The sequence below is a fragment of the Thunnus albacares genome, chromosome 5 (genome assembly GCF_914725855.1).
Source record: "Thunnus albacares chromosome 5, fThuAlb1.1, whole genome shotgun sequence".
NCBI classification, from domain to species: domain Eukaryota; kingdom Metazoa; phylum Chordata; class Actinopteri; order Scombriformes; family Scombridae; genus Thunnus; species Thunnus albacares.
Genome location: NC_058110.1, coordinates 20,564,287 through 20,585,704, shown reverse-complemented (window position 1 = coordinate 20,585,704; position 21,418 = coordinate 20,564,287). Strand labels below are relative to the sequence as shown.

Here is a 21,418-nt window from a genome sequence, read left to right as displayed (position 1 = left end):
TTTTCTGACTTTTCTTTAATATTTGTACATGGGGGGGGGGGGGGGGGGGGGGTTCACATCTTCAGGCCTCTAACAGTTATTCAAATGAAACAAACTGAGAGTTTAGAGGAGAAAATCACTCTTTCGTCAAACTGCTCACAGCTCATGTACTGTATGTCTCACAGGTAGAGAACCCAACCTGTGAGGAGGGGTCACACAAATCGGTCACCAGACAAAAAGGATGGGAATCACTGTCTTAGAGCCTACAAATATGCACAAAATCTTACTGCAATTAGAGAATGTTTATATTAGGGCTGCAACTAACAATTTTTTCCATTATCAATTAATCTGTCAACTATTTCCTCCATTACAATTAATCATTTTGTTTCTAAAAAGGTCTGAAAATGGTGAAAAATATTGATCGCTGTTTCCCAAAGTGACATCCTCAGATGTTTTCTTTTGTCCTGAACAACAGTCCACAACCCAAAGATATTTAATTTACTGTCACTGAAGACTAAATAAACCATAAAATATTCACATTTGTGAAGCTGGAATCAGAGAATTGGGACTTTTTTTTTCTTAAAAAATTACTCAAAATGATTAATCGATTATCAAAATAGCTTTCGATCGACTAATCATTGCAGCTGTATTTGATATTCTGACATGCAGTTTTCCTGATATAGTAGCAGACACAATAATTGGGTTTGTCTTTGTATTTTGTTTTTTTTTATAGAATAATCAGATCAAGCTGCAGATTTGATGTTTTATTCAAACAAATGATGAATGAACAAATATATGAAATAATCACGTTAAACAATATGAATTTTATTACTGTCCTTTTTTACTCTAACATCTAGTGTTTTGACAGTAATTGAGATCTTTCCTTCTGTCCTGATCTCCGCTGTCCAGCAGAGGGCGTCCTTATCGATGATGAGCTTCACTCCACTTAAAGTCTTATGAGCTTCTTCTAATCAACACTGTCATTTGAGCCAATCATCATTATTTAACCTAAACTTAATTGATGTACAACTTAAGTAGTGGAAATTGGATGATTTGGCCAGTAATCGACTGGAATATTTATGTGGATCACTTTCACATATAGCCTCGGTCCTAAAAGCTGGATAAAAATTAATGATTGACAGAATTATTGATTTTTGAGTAATCAGCTTTGATGGCGGGAAAGAGAGCAGATGTAATTAGTGTTCAAAACCGTCAAAAATAGCTTTGATACATGATAGTGGATACTTAATCTGATCACACATGTGCAAAATGAACCTGAAATTAAAGATTTCATTTGGGAATGAAAATAACAACTGATTTGTCATTTTTTGTGTGTTAATGTTAAGACCATAAATTATATTTCAATACATTTTTCTGTACAAGGACATTATTGTATGTATTTTGTTGTGATATCACATGTAATATGCTGTCAAATCTGTGTAGTTATAAACAACGTAGCTTCACATTTTCTTCTACAGTATATATGAAATAAAAGTAAATCCATTTCAGTTTCTCTTTTGAGTCCTAAACTTGACCCACCAAGCACTGACTCATTCAGGAAGATGTGGGCGATGTGTCATCGTCCGTAATTTGAGTCTACATCTACATCTATATATCTTAAACATGATGTGGCTGCAGTAATCAGTTGTATGTTTACAGTTACAGTGACCCTGTTTTACTACGTGATACATCTTTTGTGATACAGTATTCTCATGAGAAGTGGTGAAAAGTAACCACATGTGATTTTGCTGCTGTACTGAGCAGGTTTTCAGCTTAAACGGGGGCCCACAGTTTATTCAAAGATGTGTAGTATTACTTGCATTTTTGTAGATTTTTGTAAAATATTGTGCTCTATTTTTGGAAAAAGCTAGAATCCTAAGTACACTACTGTCACAAGAGCATCGCTGACTTGGGAATATTTTCAGTTTGTTAGCTACACACAGCTGGAACAAATGCAATAAATCCTACCTTCATGAAGGTTATAATATGAACACTTTAAGAAAGGCATTGATTCAATTTTATAGTCATTTTGGAGGCTTTATTTTGTGGTGCTGTTGAACTGTCAAGTTTTAGATTGAAATAGCTTAAATAGCTTTTTTTAAATTTAGTTTAGCAGCTGTCACAAAAGTAATATTATTTGTACACTACTAAGTTACAGTAATTCATAAATATTTTCTACTCCTATGTATGATGAATTTAAGTGTGTCTGTGTGAGGCTGGATTACCAGCGGAGTGAAGCAGGCAACTGCCCTGGGGTCCTAGACTTCCAGGGGCCCCAAAAGGGCTCCAGGTTCACTGTGTTTACTTGCAAATTTGTGTGGGATTATGCAGCTCTAAGAAAAATATAAAATGGTCCCTGTATTATTACACATATTTTAGTGGAATGCTGTGTCAAATTCTGGTTCTGGTAGTGTGTAGTGTGGTATTCCAGTATAGGAGCACTGGTTTGTTTCTGTGTCTCTATGCAAAATATACTGAATCTCCCATCACTTGTATTTGATGGGAAGTTGGTAAAAACTGGGACCAAACAGCAATATATACATTTTTTTGCCTCGGTCCCCCAAACAAGTTCATCCAGCCAGTTGTATTTTTTCTCTGTGTGTGTGAGTGTGTGTGTGTGTGTGTGTATTAGCAGCCTATGTGCACGGTGGTTGTTTTGTGAAGTTTGATGGTTTTCATGCAGAGTAACTTTTGAGTGCCTGTGTGTACTATCTCTTTAAGAGAGGTCACCTGGGAGGAGGGGGGGACAGGTGTGAGTCGCTTGTACCACCATCACGTTGAACCGGGACAGTGATCGGTGTTGTACCTCCACAAAACTTGACCACGACCTCCCTTCACCCCCTCCCCACCCCCTTGTTGTGTTGCTGGCTCAAAGTCAGGACGGGATGTCTGACTCACTTCTCTGCTCTCTGCGCGGCGGAGCTCGAGCTCTCACGCCAACTCCACCGTCAGTGACGTCTGCGTCACGTGTCCGTCTCTTCCCTCGGTACGTCCGTCGTATTTTCCTCCCCTCCGCTGCCTGCTTTTTCAACACTGGAGCCACTCGAAATAAACAAGCGCAAAACAAGGGGGGCCGTTGTAGGGACCGGTCTGGCTCCGGTGTCACGTTTATCACCGGCGGATGGACAGAGGGGGCTCACACCTAGAAGTTACCATCAGTGAAACCCAGACCTCCCGTCACTCACTGGCTCCACTGAGCACATATCACTGTAAACTTTTTAAATCCTGCGCTGCATACACTGAGCTCCGACAATAGCGAGGTGAGTCTGGGGAGGGGGGGTTATGTGTTTCACCTTTCCCAAACTTGTGTGAACCGTTGTGGAGGTTTACCTCTGCGGGCTGCGCGCTGGCTCAGCGGCGCTGGCCAGCTGCATGTCGCCTGCTTAAAATGGCGACAGCCAACCGGGGAGGGGGGGAGAGAGAGAGAGTAGTTTTTTGGGCAGGGGGCTTGTCTTTTCCTTGACTCTCAGCTGCTTACGGCGTTTCAAACATAGCTATAATGTAGACAAGCCCATTAAGTTGAGGCTCACTCCGCCTAACTTGAGCGGAAGGTGAACACGCATCATTTTCGGAAATGTTTGACGCTGCTGCGCTCAGGGACGTTACAGTCCAGCCGCTCTGGCTTTGTGTCACAAATCACCGCTATTTGCTCATATTTATAGAAACATTGTTTATATATTGGTGCTAATTAGATGTTGTACATATTAAAGTAAAACCTGTAAGATTTTCTTGTACGCAACCGGCAGATTTCCCCCCAATTTTTCCAGTCTGTGCTATGAATGAAGAAGTTAAAAATCACTTTGACCTTATTATATTGAAAGTTGTACAAGTAATAGCCTACTACGGGTTATGTAACATTTTTTAATTTTGTTAGGACATGTTTGTGTCATGTTTTTCTTTTGGTCGTAAATGAAATCAGGATTTTCATAAACTGAAAGCAGAGTTGAGGTTTTATTATTCCATGTTGCCCAACAGCCAGTTGTGAGTTTGCACGCTGTTGTTGCCTTGGTTATCTATCCAGGGATTAGAGCAAAGCTTTCCCAGACAGCTAATTTGTGTCTGATGTCCACGTGAGTCCCAGGCATAGACATGCAGCTTAATCCAGCCATCTATTTATCACCTGTGGTACTCTGTTTACTCTTAAAACAAGCCTGTTTACATGTTGATGATCAAAAACACTCAGTTTGGCCATGTGGGAGTTATTCTTGAGTATGATGAGGAACTGTCAGTTTTGGATGTCTCTGACAGCTGTACACATTATTATTGTTATTGTTGTTATTATGCCTCATCTTGCTGTATGCAGTGCTGATGTGTGAGCTCAATGGCTGTACATCTCACTGAATAGCCCCCGCCCCCCCATCACAGTCACCACCCACCCCTCTTTCTCCTTCTCTCCTCGTCTTTCCCTCAGTTTTAGATTTTCACCTGACACAAGTTCTTCTATTGCTTTTGTAATCACATTTGTACTTTTGTTCATTTCACACCTTGAGAATCTGTTTTGTTTTGCTTTGCTAGTTTCCTTTTTGTTTTTAAGCATGTAATGATCAGTTGATGACTTGAAGAAACTGAGCTGTGTGTGTGTGTGTGTGTGTGTGTCAGTCCTTAATGCAAAAAAATAATGTCATCTAAGCAGTGAGTTTGGTCTCCTCTCCCTGTGTTGACCCATGTAATGACATTTCACTTGCAGATCTCTACCAAGTATGACCACAAAAACCACCTCAGAGTCAGCTGCTTGTCAAGAGCCTTTTCACAATCTTGGGGGGAGAGCAGAGCGATCCACACACACATCCGGAGCTAGCAGGTTTGGGTCAGCAGCAGTAGCAGCCTCTGCTCTGCTTGGCTGGTTAACAGCTTGTGATGTCAGCCATTTTAGGTTGGACAGCACAGAGCATGGTGCTCCGCCATTTTTCTCTCCCTCCCCTACTCAGCAACCCAGTTTTAACGCATGCCCTGGCAGTGGCCACAGCAATGCAGCCACTCGCAACCCACGCAGCCATCCGCTCCCTGACCTGAGAGAAACCCAAATGGGACTCAGGAGCAGATGGAATGACACTGTAGGAACATGGTCATGGAGGTTTTCTTATTGTTGCCGCTATTGTGTGAGAAATCGAAATGGCAATGAGAGAACAAGTGGAAGTTCAGACGCACAAAACATCTAAAGCGTTTAGTTTGGCGAGCTGTGGTTGTCAGTGGTGGTATGAGTGAGCGAATCCCTGGAGTTGACTGACAGGAGGAGGTTAGCTGGAGTGATGTTTGTGTAAGGTGGGAGTGAATTAAATAACTGGCGAAAGATTCGTGTTTTGGGACAGAAGAAAACATGGCGATGGATTTCTGTTTTGGCACAGAGAAGAAGCAAATTGGTTTGTGTTCTGATGAAGAGACTAGTAGATGGCGAAGGGGTTTGAGTCTTGATGCAGACATGATAATTATCTTGAATACAGTTGGAGATAAAGGTGTTTTTGAAAGAGATAACATCTGCCAGGGGTCCGGCCCTGTTTATGAACCCATGCCTGCGTTGCCTGCAGTGAATTTAGGAGCCCTGCATACCTCAGGCCGCTGCAGGCCAAACACAAGAGCCACAGAGAAGCAGGGAACAGGGCAGTAGCCCAGGCAGATGTCTGGACAGGGACTCGGGCACTGAGTTAACAGGAAGAGACTTCATCAGCTCTGGCCAATAGCATGCCTTGGCGATGGCGACCACACCTAGCTGGGAGACATCAACACCGCTTGAGGGAGGCACTGAAATAGGAGCAGGGCAGGGACTCTCCAAATACCACTCACAGGGGTGTGTGGAACAAACAAGCCCCACTAGAGCCAGGAACTGGATGGCATAGGACGTGTGTGTGTGTGTGTGTGTGTGTGTGTGTAGGTCTGAGTAACCATGTGTGTGCGTGTTTACCCACACGCATGTGCTCTAGAGAAATGAGCTGGTGGGAGAGGGAGAGAGAGGGGGTAGGAGGTGGTTGCCATGGGGACAGTAACACACCAGTGGCGCTGCCGACCTGTCTCCCTGGGCCAAACTTGCTCAGAGAGGGAGGAGAAGAAGGAACAGAGGGAGGGGAAGCAGAAGGTGCAGTGAAGGGTTGGAGAGGGAGGGGGAGTGAGGGTGAAGAGACAAGGGGGAAGAGGGAGGAAAAAAGACGAGTGGGGAAGCAAGAAACTGAGCAAACAAGGAAAGGGCTGCCTGCGCTGTACACCTACTCTCTGTCCTACTAAAGAGAACATTTGTTACACACTGTGATATCAGTTTACACCTGTACTCTCAGCTAAGTGATGAGAGGAGTAGTTTAGTTAGCATGTAGCTACGCTATGCAGCTGAGCAGTAGGGATTGTAATGTGTGTGAGCGCTATTATTGGCCTGTACTCAGAGGATATAGCCGAGGCCTAGACAAGAGTCAAGCCAGGGGATGAAAGGAGGTCATGCTGTGCTGAGCCATTGACGTGGCGTGGATAATATAAGTTATGAACCGTGAGGACAAAAACATTGTCTTTGTGTGTCACAGGGAGATCTCTGACTCTCACACACAGAAAAATGGCAGCCTCAATACCTCAGTAAACAAGCCTCACACACAGGCATGCAGGCATCCACCCCCGCACGCCACATACACACACACACACACACACACACACACACACACAAACGCGAGCACACATGCGCCCCCGCCCACCCCACCCCACCTCCCTCTCTCCACTCTAAATCTCACAGGAAACCCACACATGCAAATGCTGAAACATATAACAGACACAAACCCACCATCACCACATGGTCAGTCAACCTATGTGCAACATTCAAATTAAAGTTATTGGCCGATGCGCTCATAGCGATGAGTCAACAGCTTGTCTGAGCCTGGCATTGCCAAGACATGAGCAGCTCAGTTCGACTCACCGTTAATAGCTCAGCTTGCATTGTGTATTGTTTCGGTCGTCACCTGTATGAGGCCTGTGGGACTCAGCTGGTTACTTTCCTTACTGAGGCACAACTTTTGTCTGCAGATGTGCTCTCACAGTTGTGGTTTTTTGATGTCTTTTTTTTTTTTTTTTTGTATAGTGTGTGGTGTGAAGTGAGTCGCCTTTGTAGCATTGACTGTCTACACTTGCAAATGAGGGGATTTTACACTTTGTGACATGCAATGTGTTCACCATGTATTTTAGTCTGAGTACTTATTCTGCATGAAGCAGTAAAACGCACGTATGCGTGCACACACACACACACACACGCGCACACACACACACACACACACACACACACACACACACACACACACACGGACACTGAAGCTGAACTTCAGGTTATGTCCACTGGCTGAAGAGCTCGGGTTGGAACATTCCAGTCTTTGCAGTGCAGCGAGGAGGGAAGGAGGGAGGGAGGGAAAGGACTGTGTGATTGTAGTTTGGAGCAAGAGGGGGGCGTTGAAGAGCGGGGGTTGGCAGGGTGGGGTGGGGTGATTGGAGGGGGTATCAGGGAGGAAAAATTCCTCACTGAAACACCTCAGTGCTTCCTCCACGACAGTTAACACCCCTCCTTCCCTTGCCTCCTCACCCCAAACCAGCTGCCCATCCCCCACCATCCTCTCCCGTTCGCTCTCCCTCTCCTCTCCTCTTCTCTACTCTCGCCTGCCCACCCACACCCAACAGAACCACGTGATGGATGGCTGAGACTGCCCACCCATAAGCCTTTGTGTTGGTCATGTGACCAGCCTGCCTTGGCAGAGCGGTGCCCCCTGATGCAGAACTGAATGGCAGGGGAGTAGGAGGGGTGCACAACAGCCCAAGCCAAGGGCAGTTACTCTCTCTGGGGGGTGCATGAGGGAACAAGGGGCATCACGTTCCCTCCACAGTAGCAAACTTCATTTGCCTGTTAACCCCTCACACTCCACTCCAGCCTACTTGTACTTCTAAAGAAACAGGCAAATATAACAACGCCACTTTGCAATGAAGCCAATTAAGTTTTCATCACAGGCTTAGTGGAGTATCTCACTATTGTTTGATGCTGAACTTTCAGAGGAACTGCACATGAAATTACTGAAAGTCTTGACTCAAACTAGAACTAGAGTTTGCAAGCTTTGCAGAATGCAGAAAAGTGACCTCTGTATATCTTTGCTCAGTTAGTGTGTGAAAGGGTATCTGTCACACCCAAGTCCTGTGAGGGGTTAACTGGGCTTTTAGCTAATGTACCATGACCTCTGTGTGTGTGTGTGTGTGTGTGTGTCTATGGGTACAAGAGAAAGAGCATTTGCGGTTGAGTAAGTTATACTTGATTGGAGAAGAGCGGGTTTATTGTATGATGACACTGACTCTCCGTATACCGCTCACCTGACAGAAATAGTGGTTCTGTAGCAGCATTGTGCACAAAGAGGTTATGATTTAGTCTGAAACTAGTCTCAGAATCTCAGAAATTTGCATGAATCTGCTCTGTTTGTGCTTAAGAAGGGTCCGATTATTTTAGATTCGGGCTGCCTACCAGAAAGCTGCATTTGGTTTGCAGAACTGTCTTTGAATAGGAAGGGGCTGAACTTAGAGAGGCTTTAGGGTTTTCCTGTTGAATTTACGTGAGCCGTTGAACTTTTGTGAGCTTTAGCTACTCTGTGCGTGAGGTGTCATGTCGGTGCAGAGTGATTGGGAGAGTAATTGCCCTAGAGCTGTCCTCTCAATACTGCATCACTACCTCTCTTGTTAGAGGGAGGGAGCAGAGGAAGGAGGGAGGGAGGGGAGAACTCCTCCACAGGAAGCTTCGCCATTTTATATGGAGACAAGGGATCTAGAGGTGGTGTGAACGTTCACATTCACAAAGATTCACATTCTTATGCAAGTCTGTGTGTTTCTATCTGTACTATCTGGACCCTTGTCGGGCGAGAACTCCATCTCCCCGAAGAGCATCTGTTGAACCACCCACTTGTACAATTGTCAGGTAGACCCTGTCTTAAGCAAACCATTCACAAGTGAGTATTTCTATAGCAATCTTTGGAAAAAGGTGTTCAGTGAAGCTATAGAGGCTCTGGATTTAAAAAAAAAAAAAAAAAAAAATACAGAATGTGCTCTCTCTGTGGGGGTGTGTCTGAACGAGGGGAAGTGAGACAGAGTTGTGTGGGGGAGGGGAAAGAAGGGGGTAGGACAGGAGCTCTCCCCAAAAGCCTTCAGTGAAGAAGCAGACTGAGCATGTTTGAATACCCTCATAAAAGAGATAGCCTTGAGTTTCATGGGGTAGGAGAGTTGAAGAGCAGGCTTGCTTTTTTTTTAGATTGAAGATATGCGGGCAACTCTGCATTTTAAGAGCTTCAGCTAGATCTTTTCACCAGACTTTATCATTACCTGCACTGTTGATATTTTACCTGGAGACATCCAGCTCTGCACCATTTTCATCCAGCTGAGGAGAAACTGGCTTGTACTACGTTGAGTAAGATATCCTGTCTCATTTCTTCTTGGCACAGTCTGTTCTCTCCTCCCCATTTCTTTCCTCATTTGTACATGAAACTAAAAATTTTATCCAACCAACCAAACAAATTGCAGATGTATCGTCTTGTATGGTGACTGATGACTTGAATTTAAACATGTTCTCCTTTCTCTTTTTCAGGTTTTTCCCTCAGCGAGAACTACAAGTGGACCTATGGACATGTCCTGCCATCTTCCTTACCCCATGCCTGGTCTATAGTCCACCAGAAACAACCCATATTCTCAGTCACACCCCTCTCTTAGCCATTTGACCAACCCTCCCCACCCTGCGGTCACACCATGGCCAGCAAGAGGAAGTCTACAACTCCTTGTATGATCCCCAGCAAGATCATACGCTCCTCGGAGGAAGTCGAACAGGACTCGCCTGTTCTCCGTCAGTCCAGGATTTCTGGAGGGGGCAGACATAGCCCCCTAGAGCCAGGAGAGTCTTCCAAACCACAGGCGGGGGACGCTGTTAAAGAAGGTGCTGGCACTTACACCTGTAAGCCTTGTAACTTTGAAACCCATGACCTTAACTTGTTCTTGGATCATGTGTACACTGGGCACCCGGACTTTCGTGCAGACCCCAGCTTCTTTTGTGTGAACTGTGGGGTTTCGGCACCTAAATTTGAGGGGCTGGCCCTGCATAATGCCAGAGTTCACCCCAGCACGTTAAACACCACTCTGCAGCTGAGGAAGAGGGACAGGAGGGTGGTGGTGGAGCAGAATCTGGTGACAGGGACAGAGACGGGGAAAGATAACGAGATTTCCATCACCAAAACTCCAATCATGAGGATGCTGAAGGGTAAATCGGAGCCCAAAAGGATAGTGGTGTCTCACCCAGTCTCTGACGAGCCCTCATCAGACCCACACTCTAGCTCTGCCTCCAGAGAGACTGAGAGAAAAGAGACTGCTGCAGTGACAGTCACCCATGTCCCCACAATTGTCCACAATGGAACGACCAAGGTCACTGTGCCCTCAGCGATCCAGATAGTCAACGGCTCTGGAGCGTTACCGATGCTCAAGACCCCCATCACACAGGTAGATTGCTCTTCTTTCTGTCTCTTAGTTTGGAAATGTTGGAATAGTTTTATGATTTTACTTGAATTGTTTAATTCATATCTTTCATGCAGATTATTTTAAATCTACTTTTTCAAATTTAGGTGGTCTCCGTTGTTCAGAACAGAGGCCTTCATCAGTCTGCTCCCATCACAGCCTCCTCAAATATGTCTTCATCTCACTCTTCTTCCAAGAATCTCCCCAAGGTAATTTGTTTTATAATGTTTATACATTATCTCAGTGTTTTGAAAGGTTCAACATAATTGGATAACAATTAATACATTAATTGTTCCTTTTTGTATTCCCTCAATTTTCCCTCCCAGGTGATGATTCCTTTGAGCAGCATCCCCACCTACAGTGCCTCCATGGACTCCTCTTCCTTCTTGAAGACCTCCTTCAGTAAGTTCCCGTATCCCACCAAGGCTGAACTCTGCTACCTGACTGTGGTCACAAAGTACCCTGAAGAGCAGATCAAGATCTGGTTCACCGCCCAGAGACTTAAACAAGGCATCAGCTGGTCTCCTGAGGAGATCGAGGAGGCCAGGAGGAAGATGTTCAACACCATCATCCAGACTGCACCCTCCAGCTCGCAGAGCCAGACCCAGAGTCACCACAACCCAGCGCAACACACAATCACAGTTCTGCCTGCCTCGCTGGGGGCCGCTGGGATCCCTCACATCCTGCAGGGCTCTCTTGTCGGTCAGGGAGGTGTAATCGTCACACAGCCTGTAATGGCCAACGGTATTCAGGTCAGCAGTGCTCCGGTGGCACTGGCCGTCACACCTAAGCCCCAGGCAGCAGCTCGCCCCATGATGCAGGCCCGACCTGCGGCAGCCCTGGTGGCAGACAAAGGAATCAGCATGGTGGTGGGGACAGTGGGCAGTAGCAGTACAGGGAGCAACATCATTAGCAGCAGTAACAGTAGTAGGAGTGGGGGAGGGGGCACTAGCAGTATTATTAGTAGCAGTCAAGCCAGTGTCATCAACCTCAGTCTAGGAAGCAGTAATCATAGTAATGCTAAGGTGAGCAGTGTCAGTGGTAAACACAGCAGTGCTTATGCAGATTCCAGTGACAAGAGCAATAGTTATGTTACCAGCCATTTGAATGCTGCTAAAGGCAGCAGTGACAGTAAGAACTCTGATATCATCAAAGCCAGCAACACCAGCATCGTGCATGGTGACAACAAAGTAACCACAGATAGCAAAAAGACCACAGACAACAAACCTAACAGCAGCAGCAAAGCGGGCAGTGATGGACTGAAGAGCAAAGACAGTAATGGTAGCAGCAACAAAAATAACATAACTAGCACAAGCACAGACGATGTCTACTCGGCCACAAGTGACTCCCCAAACATCAAAATGGAGGATGCTTCCTCCCCTGCCTCCAAATCTTCTTCTCCCTCTCCTGCACCTGCTTCAAGCTGCACACCTGGCTCCCGGACACCTGTTAACGCATTCCTGGACCCTAGTTTTTATAAGGGGAAGAAGTCTCAGGAGCAGCTCAACGCTCTGAAGGACAGTTTTCAGGTCAGCCAGTTTCCCGACCAGGAGGAGGTGGACCGCCTCATTGCTCTGACTGGGCTCACAGTACGAGAAGTCCGCAAGTGGTTCAGCGACAGACGCTACCACTTTCGTAACCTTAAAGGTACGCGCTCCAGCACAGGCGGACAAAAGTCTGCAGCGGGAGCAGGAAGCGGTTCAGTTACACCAGGGAGCGGCGCCGCTGGCAGTGCCAACCCTGTTGATCTGTCAGAAAGTAGCAGCAACTCTGGTGCAAAAACACCCCAGCACAGCTCCGCACCTCTGAGCCCGACTGCAACATTGACTCCCACCTCTCCCACCACACCTTCCCGCCGACTCCCCAGACAACCTTCTCCTGATTTCACAGCTATCCGCTACAAGGAGAGAGAACCTCACCAGGTGAGACATGGACATTACTCGACAAAATGTTTTTGATGTGATCACTCATTCCTCCAGTTTATTTATTGACTGCTATTACTGTCTTATGTTTAGGTAAAGGCGCTAGAGGCCAGCTTTGCCCAGGACTCTGACCCCTCAGGAGAGGAAGTGGACAGGCTGCGATCTGAGACCAAGATGACCAGAAGGGAGATCCATGGCTGGTTCGCTGAGAGGAGGAAGAGAATGGCCGCTGAGAAAAAGAAAGAGGAGGCGAAGCGGGCATTGAGAGAGGAGGAGGAGGAGGAGATGGACGTTGATGGAGAGGAGCGACAGAAAGAGGACGGTTCAGGAGAACTGAAAGTCAACCCTATAAAAATAAATCTGAAGATGCTGAAGGTGACTGAGGCTAATGGCAAACCAGAGGGCGAAGGGTTGGATAGTCCTTCTATACCCCTTCAATCTAGCAGCACACCGGCCTCCTCACCAGGCCCCACCCCGTCCTCCACCCCCAAACCATCCCAGTCCTCCGCCCTAACACCCAAACCATCGCACTCCCCCAAACCCACATCCGTCCGAGGTAAGAAGACAGCGGAGCAGCTGCACCTGCTCAAACAAGTCTACGCCCGGACCCAGTGGCCCAGCGCCTCTCAGTATGATGAACTGATCTCAGCTACTGGACTGCCCAGACCTGAAGTAGTGCGCTGGTTTGGGGACTGTCGATATGTGCAGAAGAACGGCCAGCTGAAGTGGCTGGAGGCTTACCAGAACATGGCTCTGGAGGAGGACCTTCAGAAGGGGAACACGCAGATCCTCCAGGCTCACCTCGATGTCCGTGGCAGCCAGGAGGAGTCACAGGTATTGACAACAAGTACTGTTTATTATAATAGCACCATAAAAATCTACTCTGAATAGAGTTTACACATTGTCTACACATTGAAAAAATCAATTCCTCCAAACAAACTGAAACCCGAGAAACACAGGATTAATCTGTGCGGCTGTGAGATTAAAGATATACGGGGATGTTTTTTAGTCTCAACACTCAGTTATGTTGATTCTAGCTAACTGCTCTGAAGGAGAAAATGTACTCGTATCCAAGGAAACGAGTCGCTCCGGAAAGCGCCTCTTGTTGACACACTGACACTGTACCTTTTTTAGGCTTTGAGAAATGCACTTTCTTAACTGCTTCAAAACCACTTCAGCTGTTTTTCTGTGTGTAATGTAGAAGATATTTTGAAGCTGACATGCAAATTACTTTGTAACTACATAAATGAGAGAAAAAAAAACAAAACATTGAATTTCACTTCCTAATTGAAAGTGCATTATCAGGGGCAGCAGCATGTTCAGCACAGTAAATAAACTCACAGCTTTTTTATTTGATTTGATTTTGATAAATTATGTATATTTTGTACAGTTTGAGACCTATTATTTACCAGTTTTGGTGGCTATGATTTGTGGATGTTTGTGTTTCACTTAAAGTAAATAAAACAGTTCCTTCAGTTTTAACCAGCTCAAGTCACCTGAGTATCACATGAAAATTCATCCTTAAATTGCATAATTTTCAAGACACACAGTTTTAAACAAAACTTCATCCACTTTGAGCTGGACTAAGGCTCCTTTACACTTTTCCACTTAGAAGACTGTGTGCCGGGTCTTAAAGACACCTGGAAGCTCCTTGTTTGCAAAGAATGAAAAGAGAGAGTGTTGGTCAGGCTTTCAGCTGAAACGCACTGGTGTCCAAGAGCGCTTTGTTCATTAAAAAACACATTTACTTTCTGTGAATAAAGTAAAGATGCACTTAAGCTTTTTTTTTTTTTTTTTTTTTTTTGAGTGACAATATTTATTCTAGCTTCTGATATGCTGCCTGAGGAGAAGCACTGAGCCCAAACATGCCTGTTCTATTATATCTACTCTTATGTTCATTTGGCCATCCTACTGATGTGTGTGCATCAGAAGAATGGAAATATATTTTTACTTTTATTTTTTTGCAACTAAGGAGCTTTCCAGTTGTATTTGTTTGGGTGGGGGGAAATAGACTTCCAGTGTGGCCCAGTGAGAACACTGTATTTGACATGGGGATCTCGGTAAGAGAAGTTAAACTTAGTTCAAGGGGAAATTAAAGTGTCAAAGCAGCAAAGGAGGTATAGATAGATGGTATAGATAAGAGAAGTCAACTAAAATTAGAATACTATAGTCATACAGTGTGAGCCTTTATTATAGATAATGTGAAGTATCAAAGTAGAAAGAGACACTAAATACACTGTTGAGAAATGAACACATGCTCATTAAAGTAGGTAAATGTCTATGTGCAACTGGAGGTCATGATGTTCAACAAGCTGTGAAAAAGAAAAGTTGCAGAGTGACAACAAAGAAATGAGTGATAGTTTTGGATGCAGGGATATAATCTCCTTATGTTTGATGGATTCACACTATTTATCTTATTAGTATGATCATTATTGACTTTGCCTAATGCATCCAAGTGTCTCTCTTTGGGTTTAGATGATTAGATTATTACTAAATGTAGTTATTGCTAAGTAAATTTGCACATACTTGAAATTCATCTAGGTGGTTAGTTCATATTAAACAAAAACAAACTTAAAATATAGAGATTGCTTTGCTGTCTTCTCTGGTTGAACGTTCCTGGTTGTACCACACCCAACAATGATGTAACTGTCCTGGATTACACCTGTTAAACTGTGTTAAATGACTGTTAACAGCAAATAAAAAGGATATCAGTCTATCAGGCAAGAATTCACTAACACACAAGTGAGTTGGATGAGTCTTGAAGATAGAAATTTAATCTTTTTTTGCGACATGTTAAATGTTTTCTCTTTACTATTTGTACTATTACAGATGTCAGTGGTAGAAAATAAATATTACACTGGTCTGAAATATAAATTGGGAGTTTTAAAAGGTATAAATATGGAAAGGTTTAAATATGTGTGTGTAAATATTTACATCCATAACAGGGTTCAGTATGTGGGAGATATGATACTTGAGACTTGAGACTTGAGATACCAGCAGTGGAGTGTTCTGGTTGTTGTAGGTGCTATTGTGCATTTTAGTCCAATTATTTCCATTGTTCTAATTAACAATATTATAATTAGTGTTCTTCTCTTGAGCTAACGCAGGTTTTTCTTTCTGTACAGTTGCAGGAACTGGCTCAGGCTAGCGGTTTGACAGCAGACTTGGTGCGACATTGGTTCTCCACCAAGGCGTCTTTGCCTCAGATGGAACAAACAGGTGCTGCTCATACGACAGGACCAAGACCAGTTGCACCGGGCGCAGCGACCGAGCCATGCACAACAGGATCCTCCCCTTTGGAGCCACAGACAGAGGGAGGAAAGGAGGAGAAAATGGAGGAGTCAGAGTTTGGTGTCGCAGAAGAAGAAGAGGAGGCCAATGCTGAAAAAACTGTGAATCCTACTAAAGGTAGTCTTCATGTCTGGAGTCGTCTATAGCGTGAGAAATGATAAAGTCTCCCTAATATTGCACAAGGAGGGTAAATAAACCTGTTGTAAATAAAGTAAAATAAAATATGAATGACTATATTTAGCTTTAGAATGAGTTTTTCAGTTTTCTTCTCAGGTGGAAAACTGGTCATTAAATGATGATAAATGGGAGTGAATAATAACCATAATGTGTAATTGTCTCTCAGGGTAGCCTAGAAATGTTAATTTGGAACATACAGGCACACATAATGCTCATAATTATAAGTAATGAGGCATGCTGTGACAGGTATTTGTCTTAAACAAATGAGTGTCTGACACCAGCACACTGTTTATAATCATGAAGGAAGTATATGCTGCTCATAAGCAGGAGCGCGTTGTCTGGGTGATGGATTTTTAATTTCTTTTTTTTTTTTTGTTTAATTACTACAGGAACAGATTGAAGAGGCCTTTTGTCTGAGGATGGAGTTCACAACGCAGGTGGTCTTTGTGCTGGAAGACGGCAGATGCGGTTGTAACAGGATCACTGGATGGAAATGGGCCTTGAAACCATCCCCACCCATCCCTCTCTCTCCTTCTCGCTCACATCCCTAGAGGTAGGCATGACCTCCCCCGCTACGTGAGATGGACGATAAAGCCACTAGCTCCCCCACCCCACCCCTCCAATCCATCCATCCACCCACCCCCTACCTTCCTCCTTCTGTTTAGTCTACTCCTCCGCTACACACTCACGCCCTCTCCAATATCCTCCCGTCCGCCATTTTCCCTTTTTTTTTTTAGAAGGAAGTTCCAGTAAAGACATAAGTGCAGGAGTGGAGGTGGAGGGAGGGTTCTGCCTGCTGGGATGGGAGAAAAGAAGAAAAAAAGAGGAGGAAGAAGAGGAGGGGAGGAAAAAAAAAAAAAAAAGGGAGAACGTGGTTGAGATTGAACACTCAGCAGATGTTGATCAGGGGTGGGGGTTGGGTTTGAACACTTATCGACAAAGCCAACCCTTCAGACGAGGATCGGCGGAGTGTTGAAAGACTTGTTTGTTTTTTTGGGGTATGAAAAACTGCACAGCTCTTTGCTACAGGGTGTTTGCCTAGGCCTTAATGTAAAACAAATAATCCTTCTTTCTCATTTGTGTCATCTTCATACTCCTTTTTTCCACCAACATGCACTCATACACTTTGAATTCATGCTTGCAGCTTACCTTTTAAAATGTGCTAGCTAGGCTGTTCATAGCGTCTTATGTGAACCACAGCACTGATGTTCATTTGAATCTTGTCTTGATGTTATTTCCTGACATCTCTTTGTACTTGCTTTCAATTTCTTATCTGTACATAACTTTTGGTTAAAATAGGACATGAATTCGCTCAGTGCGGGAAAGCGTCTGGAATTCAGTCATCCAAAGAAGGCAAGCACCCTGTTGTGTCTAAACAAAAAAAAAAAAAAGTGACACAATATATTAGATTACGGAATCTTGTGTGTGTTGTAGCATCAAGTGCTTCTTTACGTCACTGACGTGTACGTACATTTGTTTTTATGGAACTTTCTTATGAAATAAATTTGACTGTAAAAGAACTGTGAACTTTTACCAGAGTTCCATACTTAGGCTTGATGTATAATTTTTACAGATGGTATTTGCAGAATAAACAGAATGTAATAAACTTGTGGCTTCGAGTGTCATTGGCCTGAGTCCTCTTAGTAAAGTCTTCCACATGGTGTAAAATATACTGTAGGAAGGTACTAAAAACATTATCACTTCTGCTTGACCTTGACTATAAACTAAAATAATGCTCATGTGGGAGCCAACACAAAAGCCTCATAACCTGCAATTAAAGGCTGCAACTAATGATTATTTATCGTCGATCTGCTGATTCTTAAGTGTTCAGTGAAATGTCAGAAACGGGGTGATGACAATGATTAGCAGCACATTTGGATCTTTGTTGCATGTCACTTCCCGTTTCTCTCTCCTGTCAAGTCTCTAATGATGCATAAGATGCCCCAAAAATACTTATTAAAAAGTGAATAATGGTTATTACACTTTCCTAAAGCCAAAGGTGATGTCATACATATTGTTCAGGTCAAATTTGACCCAAACACTTTCTTTTTTAAACCTGAAATTTTATGACTTTTCCTAAAGTGAACCAAAATATACAAAATGGAAATATTTCAACTGTTTTTTGTTGTTTTTCTGTAGGTAATGCACATTTTATACATATAATTTGATCCATATTTATTCCAATTTAAAAAAAATCACTCATCAAAAATGCTGTTTATGAATGAAACGTAGACTTTTTATGAGGAGATGCTGAGAAGGGTCAGAATATGAACAATATGTAAGGGTTAAAATAACTTGTTTTGTCCCAAAGAAATTAATTTCACTTATTATAAGACAGAAAAACATCAACTGAGGAGCTGGGATGGTTTAAGTTTAGTCAACCTACTGTGCAGCTGCTTCTTACACATCTCAGACTGAAACTAAAGTACTCTTCCTGTGGTACACTATCACAAGTTAATGAAACCAGATATCTTGTCACAATCTGCAGTCAACATTTAACTTGAGAATAAATGCACCTTATCGAACCACATTTTGATGCAGAGGAAATAAGACAGTAGTATAAAGTAGTAAGTATTTTATTTACTTTTCAGGCTTGAATATGTTTCATATGAAAGGCAAAAATAAAATGAATACTTTTCCTCTCCATAGTTTTAGGCACATTACAGAAAGGCGTTTGTAAATGAGACCATCAGTAACAAAACAGACAAGATTGGAGAAAAAAAAAAAAAGAAGAAGAAAAGATATATGACATTTAGGGGCCCTGCACACCCACACAGGTGTTCTTTGTCATTCTGGTTGATTCGACCTCTGTACAGGTTGGTGGGAGTTTCCTAAAGTCCCCAAACTACATGTACACCAAACAATCAAAGGTGAGTTATCCAGCTACAACAAACCAGACAGGAGAGTCAGGGATCTGTCAATCAAGTATGGTCCATACATGTTTGCACAGTGCTGAGAGATCCGATCAGTCAAAATAACTGAGAACACCTGTGTGGGTGTACTGTGGCTGTGCGGGGGCTTTAAGCCCAGCAGGGCAGGTGAATGATGTGGCTTTAATGTGATGTGTACGCAGACGGAGGCACGGAGACATTTAGCAGACAGGTCAGCAATAAGAATAATGCAGCATCGGAAAGGAGAGGCTCTCCACAAAGACCATTTATGAGACAACGGGAGGAAAAAATGTAATATGGGGGAGCTTTGGGATTAATACTGGGGCTGCAAACACAACGAGATGCTAACAATTTTCGGTGAGACCTCAAGTATTCACTCCCGTCCCTGCTTTTACCTCAACTTAATCATACCATATGGCTTAGGTGTGTCTCAGTGGTCAAACACTGAGTGAGAATACTGAGTTTACATCATATAGTCGTCACATACGAGTAGAGAAAACACTGTTTCTGATACAAACCTGGAAAGAAAACACCATTGGTTATACACGAGCTCTGTCTGGGCTCACTGAAGGCCCAGACCACAGACCTCTTACCCCCACCCCCCCCCACCCCACCCCCAGGCACCTTTGTCATCCATCAGCCACAGAAACACAGCTACAACAAAGCCTGAGGCACCAGCTCAGATTCAGCTCGCTCCTCCCCAAACACGCTCTCACACCACAAACACAGGAAATGAGAACTCCCTGCACATTTAAGGGCACCAACATTTACCTCAAGTAAGGTCTTAATTACCAAGTCAGACAAACATTTATGAGTAGAAGCCAGAATAAGAGTCTAAAGTTGGGAATGATGAATCGTGATGTGTAGCGTTTGACATTCACTTTGAGCCGTCAGCCGGTTCTCCTTTTTTTTTGCATGTTTCAAGACAAATAAAATCATGGGCAGTGGCAATTTAACTATATATCATGGCAGTGTAACTTAAAATGCTTGCAGGTTTCTGGAAAGCAGCTTGGTGCTGTAACAAAACGCCCCAGGGCATCATGGCAGCACAAAACACAAAAGGTCCCTTATGTCTTTGTGGTGCAGCAAGACACACCAGAAAGATGTAAAAATATGGCATGTTTTCTTTACGCCTTACACCGGTAATGCAAACTTTCTGTTTGGTCAACCACACTGAAATTTCATTTCTATTTCAAAACACTGAAGACTCCTATCGTACAGACAAATAAGAAGTCTGACACATTTGTTGAGGAACTCAAAACCACTTTTAAGAGACATCTGTTGGAACTAAAACACACTAAAAGTCACTGAATTAAAATAGTGGAGGTCTTTCTTTATAATCACCATTATCAGAGAGCTGTGTCAGTTAAGGGAATAGTTATGGTGATCGAATTAAAAACACAGAATTAAAAAAAAAGGGCCCATAAATTCTATTAAGACTTGAAATGTCTTGTAAAAATATCGAAATCATTTCCAACAGAAATCCTGGTAACACAGGGCTGCACAGTTAATGGTTTAATCGTATTGCAATACCAATTTCTATAATCAATTATGGTATTCTGACACATTTAATATATGTATAATGTTATCTATAAAATGTCAAATTGTAGCCACAACCTTGCAGCCCTATGAACATCAATACAACTCTTTGTTGTCACTGAAACACCCTTAAACACATGAGATGGTACGAGCAAAAATCAACAACTTTTAAACACAATTATCATCTCTCACATTTATCCCTGGTCCTGCTTTATCACACAGTGTGGTGTCAGATACCCTACAGACATGATCACTGAGGGGTGAGACTATCAGCGAGGGAGACAAAGAGTTTTGGATGTGTCGGACTGGCTTATAAAGGCGCCTGCGATGCAGGAAAATGGAATGATGTGCAGTTTTTAGGAATGTAAGTTAGAAATAAAAAAAAAAAATCCTGGCTGTGTGAGTGTGTGTGTGTGTGCGTGCGTGTGTGCAGACATAACGTATGATGCCGCCTGCCCTCTCACTGCTTCCAACACAAACAGGCTATGACTTCTTCCTGATGCCTTCACAAAAAAAAAAAAAAAAAACATTAAATATCGCTCCAGGATTAGGGTGTGAGTTAGACTGGAGGCGTATAATTTCCTCCACAAAGCAGAGAAGAGAGAGACATTAAAAATAGCCGTAGAGAGCCCTCGTGTTTTACACATATACATAAAAAAATTGAAAGGTCACATTATGAATATTTAAAGGTTTAAATAATTATAATAATTAAAAACATGGAGACAGGAGCTCTTTGAGAGCAGGTCAGCTGCTGCTGTTCTCTGGCCAACAGCACAGCAGGAATAAATATATATATTCATATACGCCAAATAGAGAAGAGCAAAGAAACTTAACCGGGAAACAGTTTCAAACTGATACCTTTTATAGCTCTCTCTTTCCCTCCTCTAAGCAGCTGTTGTTCACACCTAAAAACACAAGAGAGGACAAACCGCCCCGCAAATGACCAGTCCAGAGCTGGAACTTTTTCAGCCTTGTGTTTGTTCTCCTGTGAATGTCTGTTTCTTCTTCCTGTCCGCAGCGGTCAGCTTCCTCTCAGCTCCCCCCCCCCCCACCACTCCCCCTCCTCTTATGTCCGAGTGCCTCCTTCTCATCAGCGGTGAGGAGGCTGGGCGACAGGGAGGGGTGCAGGGAGAG

At 43.6% G+C, this 21,418-nt stretch overlaps 1 protein-coding gene across 5 annotated transcripts; it reads left to right on the top strand.

Annotated features, from left to right (window-relative positions):
- Positions 1-2,739: 2,739 nt before the first annotated feature.
- On the top strand, positions 2,740-17,460 carry zhx3b (zinc fingers and homeoboxes 3b). Of its 5 annotated transcripts, none has more exons than XR_006403417.1 (8): positions 2,740-3,239; positions 9,551-10,449; positions 10,572-10,673; positions 10,791-12,386; positions 12,480-13,220; positions 15,512-15,794; positions 16,244-16,407; positions 16,592-17,460. XR_006403417.1 is itself a non-coding variant. In XM_044351364.1 (8 exons), exons 3-8 carry the CDS (start codon positions 9,709-9,711, stop codon positions 16,252-16,254), a joined length of 3,474 nt encoding a protein of 1,157 aa, XP_044207299.1. In that variant the 5' UTR covers positions 2,740-3,239; positions 4,667-4,780; positions 9,551-9,708; the 3' UTR covers positions 16,255-17,460. The 5 variants fall into 5 exon arrangements, 4 of the variants coding, with proteins under 4 accessions (XP_044207299.1, XP_044207301.1, XP_044207298.1 ...); XM_044351364.1 differs by adding an exon at positions 4,667-4,780 and having other exon boundaries at positions 16,244-17,460; XM_044351366.1 differs by having other exon boundaries at positions 2,740-2,965; positions 16,244-17,460.
- Positions 17,461-21,418: the final 3,958 nt, after the last annotated feature.

Bases quoted from the DNA above. Each gene is read 5' to 3' on its own strand.
- zhx3b (XM_044351366.1), top strand. From the start codon at position 9,709: ATGGCCAGCAAGAGGAAGTCTACAACTCCTTGTATGATCCCCAGCAAG. The intron at 10,674-10,790 runs GTAATTTGTTTT...TTTCCCTCCCAG, and splicing joins CTTCCAAGAATCTCCCCAAG to GTGATGATTCCTTTGAGCAG. The intron at 12,387-12,479 runs GTGAGACATGGA...TCTTATGTTTAG, and splicing joins AGGAGAGAGAACCTCACCAG to GTAAAGGCGCTAGAGGCCAG.